This window comes from Hipposideros armiger, unplaced genomic scaffold, assembly GCF_001890085.2.
Source record: "Hipposideros armiger isolate ML-2016 unplaced genomic scaffold, ASM189008v1 scaffold_447, whole genome shotgun sequence".
Classification (NCBI taxonomy): domain Eukaryota; kingdom Metazoa; phylum Chordata; class Mammalia; order Chiroptera; family Hipposideridae; genus Hipposideros; species Hipposideros armiger.
In genome coordinates, this window is record NW_017731797.1 from 336,327 (window position 1) to 345,971 (window position 9,645).

At 42.8% G+C, this 9,645-nt stretch overlaps 1 protein-coding gene across 1 annotated transcript in view; it reads right to left on the reverse strand.

Moving 5' to 3' along the window:
- Positions 1 to 6,453: 6,453 nt before the first annotated feature.
- The window catches only part of LOC109394962 (glycylpeptide N-tetradecanoyltransferase 1-like), a 13,134-nt gene continuing 9,942 nt past the window's right edge, over positions 6,454 to 9,645 (reverse strand). Inside the window, exon 2 of the mRNA XM_019665553.1 lies at positions 6,454 to 6,571. Within this exon, the coding sequence (XP_019521098.1) occupies positions 6,454 to 6,571 (118 nt within the window). The remainder of the gene's footprint in view (positions 6,572 to 9,645) is intronic.

The window sequence follows — 9,645 nt, forward strand, 5'->3', positions numbered from 1 at the left end:
CTAGTTGTGGAGGACGTTGCTTCACTGGCCCAAGTTGGCACCATCATTGCGCTCTTCCCAGGCGAGGCAGATCAGTTGCCGGCTTCTGGACGGCCGCTCACCGCGGCTGCTGGCCGCTCACGCTGCCTGCTGGCTACACACGGTAGCCCATGGCAGCCCACTGCAGCAGGGGCTGCAGCCTATGCCATCGCCGGCGACTCATGGCAGCCCAGCTCCAGGTTGAGATGTTGTTCAGCATCTTAGCTGTAGAGGGCAGTGTTACTGGCCCTCATATGTGGGATCCGAACCAGGGCCCTCTGGCGTCTCAAGCCAGCTCTTAACCAATGCGCCACTCGGCAGGCCCATGTTTTTTAAAACAGTCATTTTTACTGAACTAGCAGGTATTACGCCACATCCAAGAGAACACATTATGAGTTCACCACGGTCTCACAGTCAACACATCAAATAGGAAGACAACTGACTCAGGGACTTCCAAGGAGCTCACGAGGTAGGGTTGGTTAGCTTTCAAGGTGACTATGATTATTCATAAGAAACCAAGTTCAGAGGCTTTGAGAGTATATCTTCAAGAAGCATCCTAGGAAGCCAATACCATTTCATAGAAGAATGGCCTCAATTTGGATCTGGCGAAAACCAAACCAGAGGACCGACCCCACAGAAGCCAGGCTAGTCCTTCTCTAAAACCTTGGCATCGTTTTTAAAGGGACCTCAAGTCCTAGGACATGCTGGGGTTCTGCAAATTGAAACAAAAATCCCTGAGTTTCTAAGCCTGCCAGTCACCTTAACATACTCCAGAGCAGCGGTTCTCAACCTTCCTAATGCTGCGACCCCTTAATACAGTTCCTTATGTTGTGGTGACCCCCAACCATAAAATTATTTTTGTTGCTGCTCTATAGCTGTAATTTTGCTACTGTTATGAATCGTAATGTAAATATCTTTTTGTTTTCCGATGGTCTTAGGCGACCCCTGTGAAAGTGTCATTCGACCCCCAAAGGGGTCACGACCCACAGATTGAGAACCGCTGCTCCAGAGACTGGCCAGAACGTTGGAATACAGCAAATCAAAGTCCAAAAATAATGAGCGAGAATTAGTGCAACTTGCTTTCTTTATTGGGAGGGGGGTATGACGTGTGCCTGTAATGGAAAGGAAGTTCACATAAAAAACATGAAATTTATATTCTAAAGTAAAGTTGATCAACTCAAGTCATTAATGAACAATAACCTAACGAACATAGGATGAATTAGCAGAATGACAGACCCAGAAACAGGAAAGAAAAGCAATCAAGCATGTCATTTTTTAATGAAGGCCAAAATATTCTAATTTCAAATACATAAGAAATCCTATGGCTGCTCTGGTAGAAAGTCATGGCTGGGGGAGGAGATGGAAAATGAACCTCAGTACTTATTTCTAGAGACAGAACACAGTGCCAGGGTGCGAGTGGGCGGGAGGAAAGGGCAAGCTGACAGATGAGCAACAGGAGCACCAAGCTTCCAGCCAACATGAGCCGTGAGGGTCTGTAACGTGGGCCTCCCCTCAATCCCACTGGGTGACAAAATCCACTCCAAGGTGTGTGGCTGAGGAACAGGGAGCTGTTACTGTGGAAGCGAAACCACAAGAACTGGAAGGAATGTCAAGACCATCTGGTTTAACCTGCTGTTCACAGAAAAGAAAAGCAAGGCCCGCAGACGTGAGGCAAGCTGGTCATCAGCTAACCAACCAGAATCCAGGGACAAGCCACCGATCTCTCAAGACTTGGCTCATTCCTCCCCCAACAGTACAGTGTAGTCCCTGTGAGAATTTACCTGAGAACCTGCAAAGCCACAAGAACACTGTTTCATCACACTGGGCCCTAAGACAAATTTCTGTGTGTTAGAGAAACAGGTATTAAAGGCAATGAGGAGAGTGAGCCATGTTTTATCCAGAAATCCTCCCTCCTCTGCCTACTCTAGCTCTCCTCAATGTCTGTCTAAGATTATTGATGAGACAGGGAATTGTAATGGTGGCATTAAATCTTCTATTTTGAGATTTGGATCTCTGGTATAGTTCGAATTAATAAGTGTGATTTTGCTTGGGACTTTTTGAAAGCCTTCTTTTCTTTCTTTGCTTCCTATACATTCACTAGGCATACCAGTTTCTATTTACTTGGCCCAGTGCAGGCCCTGTGACTTGGGAAAGGTTTTGCATCTGTATGGGATCCACTCCTGGCTCCAACTTAAATCTACATAACATATGCAAAGGTTGCCATAACCAGCTTATCTGCACCTTCCCCCACCCCAACTGACAAAGCCGAACTCAACAGAAAATTCCACTACAGGTGGAAGAGATTTACATCCTGGTTAGAAAATATAGATGAAAGGAAGACTCAGTAGTTTGCAGTAGTTTCCAGCAGACTTTGCCCAGCCGACCCTCCTCTTACTTTAATGAATCTTCTTTCTATATTTCGACCTGACTCATGAATTCCTTCTCGACCTGTGAGAGAGCAGCCACAATTATGATCGCCCAAACAATTTAATGCTGTATATACAGAGGGTGCCCAAAAAAATATATACACATTTTAAGAAAGAAAAACTATATTATAATTGTAATAATATATACCAATAACAAAAGATGAATACAGGGCCTGCCGAGTGCCTTGTTGGTTAAGAGTTGGCTTGGGAGAGCCAACTCTGAGCAACAGGGCCCCAGTTTGGATCCCACATGCCGGCAGTGACGCTGCACCCTCTACAGCTAAGATGGCAAACAACAGCTCGACCTGGAGCTGGGCTGCCGTGAGTCGCCAGCGACAGCGTAGCCCCACTGGGGCTGCAGTGGGCTGCCGTGAGCTACCCTGAGTGACAGGGAGCCAGCGTGAGCGGCCGGCAGCTGGCGTGAGCTGCTGTGAGCCGCCGTGAGCGGCTGTCCAATGGCCAGCGACCAATCTGCCTCAGCTGGAAAGAGCACAATGATCATGATACCAACATGGGCCAGTGAAGCGACGTCCTCCACAACTAGACTGAAGAACAAAAGGACAGCAACTTGTCTGTTCCCCTTCCCCGATTCCCCAATGCTGTTCCCTCCAATTCCCCAGTAAAATCTTAAAAAGAAAAAAATGATGACTACAAGTCACATTTGACTTCTGCAATTACAAAAGGTTCTCAAAGTGGTTGCCATCAGTGTCCAGACACTTCTGATTATGGCAAACTACTGCTTGAGCAACGTTGACACTTTTTTTGGCACCCCCAGTATAATATGCGGCTTCCTGGCTTCCCAATGAGATGAAAAGATTTCCTAAGTGGAGGGACCACATCTTTTACAGCTATTTCCCACAGCACCTCTCATTGTGCTGAGCACACAGTTAAAAGAGCTCAACAAATATGTCTTGACGGATGCTTTCCAGGCATAACAGACTAAAATAATACTCTGAAAAGCTGGAGCCCAAAAGAGGGTCAGAACACATCTTCAGTAATGTTTCCACAGGACAGCTGTGTTAATATTCTATGAAAGCAGTGGACATGTTGTGCTCTTCAGCGCAACTGGTTAAGATTTTATATGATCAACTTTCTTCTTTGTTGTCTTCTCCCTCCGTAGGAACTATCCTATTCCTACAAGAGTTAAAATAAAAAGCGCCACTGTAACTACTTCAAATGATTCCAATGCCTATATACAGACTGTAGGTTTAGTTTTGATTATGAGAATAACAGGGGAAAAAAAGTTTCAGAAAATGAAATTCACAACTCTCGGTCTCTTGTTTTCTACCCTTAAAAACTAGAAGTTACCCTAATTCGTCAGGCTAAAATTTAAAATTTTCCTGAAAGACTTTGTAAATAAATCTTAGCCTCTAATATCCTTTTGGTTCCACTTTTAGACAACAGGAAATCCTTGTACAGATCAATTTACTCATGAGGTATGATACCTTCACCAGCAATCCTATTAGTTAGTGCTCAGAAGGCCCCAGGAGAGGCGAACAAAAGTAGCATTTACAAAGCTGCCCAGGGACGAATCAGTATCAGCTGCCTATCCTTTGTAATGCTGTGGCTGCAGGAGCATTAATGCAATACCCCAAACTCTGCAAATTTCCACCAATCAGTTATTCATATATTAAAAAAACTGCTTGTGAATCCTAAACGACGGGAAAAATAAAAACACTTTAGTGCGACCATCAAGGTACCCTAGGAGGCCTATGAAAAGAACAGCAGGTCCTGGGAAGGGATTACAAAAGATTGCTTTTACAGTCACCCTCTGCCCGCCCTGGGATAGTTAGCCAGAGTTTTAAGGGTGAATTCCTGCCATGGAGGAAAACTCTTTATTTAGGGGTCACAAAAGCTCTGATATACTCGATAATTTAAAACGGGAATGAGGGCCGGCCGAGTGGCTCAGTTGGTTAAGAGCTCGCTCAAGAGTTTGAACTCTGAGCAACAGCGGTTCGAGTTCTGGCCCGAGCTGAACAGCCGCTGAGCTGCCAACAGGTGGCAGGATGGTTCAGCTAAAAACAAACCAAAAAAATAAATAAATAAAACGGGAATGAGACTGAAATGTAAATTTCACATCCTCTGGGTTAAGTTTGGTGAGCTAGACTGTAACCTGGCAACTCCAAAATCAAATCAAATGCTGTTCAGAGATCATTTTCAGTAATTTTCTGAGCAGCGCCTCAATGCTGGCAGCAATTTCACACACTAGAATGACCTCTGAAAAAGATATTGGTCTAACAAGGAGAGTTTAAAGGGGCCGGCCATCTCCATCGCCAACTGGCTTCCTAGTCAGGGAAAGTCCGTGGGTTACGGAATGGACCCAAAGACTGGACTCACACTCCCAGAGTCAGGATGTAGAAGTCAACGCAGTAGGGGAAAGAAATCCAGTGAGTTCAGAATGCGTCCTTCAGGGTGTCAAAAGGAGAGGTTGAGATGCAAACCCCAAGTGTCATTACAAAAGCTAAATCAGTTATAAGAGAAGATTAGCAGAGATAATCCATGCCAGGGGCTTAGCACAGTGCCCAGCACATAGTAATAATAGCAAGAGATAGCATTTATCAAATACTTAACAAGTGTTCTCAAAGTCAGCAGCAGTAGAAAAATTTATGAAGCATCGACTGACCCTGTCAAAGAACTTTAGGTTTCATTTTTTTTGGTGCTCTCAATAGAAAATACCATGTTTTGTGTGCCTTTAAATGCAACAATCACAAGAGCATCTTCCTTGAGGAATTGGAAGAGAGGCCTGCAGGGCTGAGATTTCAAACAAAAGGTTAAAGAGGAAGAGCTAAAAAGGTATCCTCCTGAAGTTACTGCATCTATGCTACCCAAATCTATGGACTCCACAGGGAAAGGGTTAACTGCATACTTAGTAAAGCTGAGAAATTTTAGAGTGAGCACATTAGTTAAACAATGAGAAAAATCAGCGAAACTGGTTTGCCATAAGCAGCAGTCTCCCTGAAATAGGCTCTCATTTACTTTTCATTACTTCTGCTTTCCAGTCTCTTCTCTTTGAAGCAGCTCTTGATTAGTTTCTTTTTAATTGCCACTTAATTGGGAAATAAAATTAGAACACTTATTTCATACCAGTGATGGGGTTTCTCTTTTCAATGCTGCTTTGATCTAGTTTTGAAAAACCAAAAGCTGAAGGGAGAAATTAAGAAAAAGAAACTGAAAAAGATTTCTCCTTTCCAACAGCTAGATGCAGCTATAAGCCATCAAATAAATATGGAAAGAACCACTTGGAGACTCTGAAGAATAAAACAAAAGCAAGTAAGGATAGCTTATGGAATTCCTTTAAAAAAGACCTTTCTTTTCTCTGAAGTTTCTTCATAATGGATAATATCTCATGACTAGGAAGTGAGGAAAACTTATAAAAACCCATTTTAATCTGTCCCCATGGAGTAAGAGAACAGGATGGAAAAGACATCCCTTATCAAAGGGTTCTTGACCCATGGCTTACCAGCATCTCAATGGTATCGACGACATTGCTAAATAAATTCCAAAAAAAATCCTAGGAACAAACTAGTCTAAAAGTTCTTTCTTGTTCCAGAACACCCAAGTAAATTTTACTTGTCTGGTACCCCAAAATTAACATCTAGCAGCTGATAAGGTTCATTCTTTAGTGATACTTCTCGGGAAGCCTTTCACTAAAAACAAGCAAATTAAACCATAGAGATGAAATCATGAACTGCACAGGGATGCGGCATAAAGATGATCTTAGTCCGCCTCTCCTCTCAATTGCTCAAGGTAACTTGTCAGGCAAGTAACCGAAAAAAAAATGCTACCTTCTCTTCCTCCGTTGAGTGGATTTTTTAAAACAATAGCTGATAGATAGTGTGGCAGTGGAGTCAAGGAATTTGTAACAGATATGTACGATATTGGGGGGAAATGGGGCAGTGGATTGGGGGAGAGGGGTTGTCACTTCGAGGGGTAAAAAGTATAACTATTGCACTGTGTTGTACAGCTGAAACTAATTCTAAAAAATGTGTATTTCATAATAAAAAATAATTTAATAAANCTTCACAGGCTGGTCCTGGGCTGAATCGGTCTCGCTGCCTTTCTCTTTCTTCTTTTTTTGTTTCTTTTTCTTCTTTTTGGCTCCAGTGTCATTGGCTGGACTCAAACCACTGTAAGACAAGTAAATACCGATGCAGGGTTTTAAAAAAACTCATCTGTTTTGGGCTCCACTGACAAAGAGCCTTCTGTGGAGCCAGACCTTCCTTAATCAAGCCTGCTGGCTTCAGGAGCAGACTGGAGAATCCAGGTTCCCAGAAGGGGCATTCGGAGGACACTAAAAAGCACAGCTCTCCTCCCGACTCTCACCAGCTCCCAGGGAGGGAATGCTGTGCAAGGAATGTCCTATTTGTTTGAAAACACCTTTTCTGCTCTTATTTTTATGTGTTTTTTATTTTCTTTAGATTGCCAGGTTGCTGGCACCCAAGGCAAATGATCATTGTTAACAGGGCATTTATACCATCGGTACGTCCTGAGAGCCCTAAATTTAAAACGATAGCCAAAAGTGGCCTCAGTGGCAACCCTTCTTCACCCCCACTCCCACCCTCCCAATACATTAGGTTTAATGAGTTTCCCCAGCTGGGTCTAAAGTACAAGGTAGTATTGGAAAGGGAAGAAGGAACGAGGAAAAAGGCAGCTTAATGTTGCTATGCTCTATGTCCAAAATAGTCAATCATGAGAAATGCCTAAATCAGTCCTGTAGAGGAAAACTATCAGTAGGCTCAGACTAGGTGATCACCACAGGCAAAACCCAGCACTAGGAATCTTGGGAAAACAACAGTGAAGCACCCAGCCACTCCTGCCACAAAGAGATTACATGAAACGTGTGAGTGTGAACATAGTAACAGGGACTTCCTCAGGCCCCTTTCCTTCTGCGCAGCACGCCCAACGAAGACTGCAAAAAGTTTCCGAGTCACATTCCTGTAGTCTTTTATTATCATTTTCTGCATTGTCTCTCAATATTTTTGAGACACAAACCATACATTACACTGTGTTTGACATTTTTCATTTGCTTGCTCCCAAATGTTTTCTCCCTGTTTTTGTTAATTTTAGTATACTAGTTTTGATTCTGGGTTTCCTTCATTTTACTGATGAATTTTAAGGTTCACCTGGTAGCCAGCTTTTGTAATTACTGATGTCGTTGGTTTCTGCCATGTCTAAATCGATCTGGGAGTAATGCCTGATATCACTCTGCCATCCTCCCTGGAATTCTTCCACAAAAAAGTCAAAATTAAGGGCCGGCCGAGTGGCTCAGTTGGTTAAGAGCTTGCTCAAGAGTGCAAGCTCTGAGCAACAGGGTGGCCAGTTTGATTCCCACATGGGCCCGAGCTGAGCTGCCAACAGGTGGCAGGATGGCCCAGCTTAAAAAAAAAAAAAAAAAAAAGTCAGAATTAGTGCAGCCAGTTTGCTCAGTTGGTTAGAGTGCAGGCTCATAACATCAAGGTTGCTGGTTCAATCCCCAAATGGGCCAAGGAGCTGCGCCCTCCACAACTAGATTAAAGATAACTACTTGACTTGGAACTGATGGGCCCTGGAGAAACACACTGTTTCCCAATAAAATTTCTTAAAAAAAAAAAAGAATCAAAATTAGGAGACCAATCTAAGAGTACAGTGAACCCTAATCTGCATGATCAGCTAAGCTCAGGATATTGTTTTAGCTCCATAGTCTAGATGACCAATTTTCAAAGAACTAAAACAGTGTAAAATACATTTTCTATACCATTATGGTAAATACCATTTAAGCTTTATTTTCTAATTCAGAAAGCCTTCGTGGTCTTAAAATGCCTTGGGATTATTATGAATATTAATTATCACCTCATAGCAAATGGTATGTGTAGGGGGAAGGCAATCTGTAACCAGTAATGCCATTTCCTGCTGTAGCATGTCTTCAGACTACTCTCTTACTAGTCCTGGTAGGAGCACTCACATCCACACTTCATGACCTTGACACTTGAACTCAAGTTATCTCCAGCCTTTACTGGATCTCCCTGACTTCACAATCTTTCTGCATCATCTTAAACTCTATACAGCTGTGGGACTCACCTCTGCGACAATGGCTTTCCACATGTGCCTCCCATACTTGAAAGCCTACAGTGACAGCAGCTTCTTTGCCTGGAAGCTATCAAGCCCAACTTTTCCCTAAACCCATGACACTCAGTTCCTATCCAGCTCATACACCCTTACCTCCCCCTGCTCTGGAATAACTGTGCCTGCAACCCATCTGGCCAGGTCTCTCATCAGGCCCGATGCAGAGACTGTGAAGTCAGGGAGAACCAATAAACGCTGGAGGTTACTTCAGTCCAAATATAAGGTCATTAAGTCCTTAGGTATTATATTAACAAGACATAGAAGGCATAACGTGGAAGGATGACCAGTAATATTCAGAGGGGGAATAAGGTGAACTCCTTAAAACCAGATGCACAACAAAACCCCAACGGCCATGGCAAAAAAACAGGAACCATAAAGTCACTTAAGGCCTGTAGATTATCTTTTTCTCTTAATAACTCAATTTTGTTATCACACACAGGCCCATTTGCAGCCTATGACAACTCTATGGGGTTTTCTTATTCCAGAGGTAGTCTCACTCCTCTGGAATACATGCATTATAAAGTTTAAAAACCGGTTGATGTTAGAAGACAAACTAGCGTCCCATTGTTGATACAATTTATAAATCCTTATTCATTTCAGCTTATGGAATGAATTCTCTGGTCCCTGTATATGAATTACCGTAAGAATAATTTTTCATAATTCTATAGAAAAAAGAATTAAAAAAGTCAAGGTAAAGAACTGCTACCTATTAACCAACTGGTTACTTATTAAATATAATTTCACATAAGAAAAATAGAAGACATGGCTTCCTCCAACTTTAGATGTCTTTATGAGTGTGCAAAATTGCTAAAAAGCTACCTTCCTGCCATTGCTCTTCCTACTCAGTGGAGACGCTTCTGTGCAGCCATCTCCTCAAGGACCCCATTTTTGTGGAAGGATCTTGGGCTGAACTTTTGTTGCTTTATGCATTATCAATACAAGTGCCTAGCAAACTCCAAGACAAAACTAAAACCACAGAGCTAATTTCATTTTCCTTGTATTGGCTTGAATTTGCACGTGCAGCTACTGAGCAACAACCGTTTCAACTTGTACATCAAGCACAGAGACAGCTTAAGAACAAAGGGGAGATTTTTTTTTT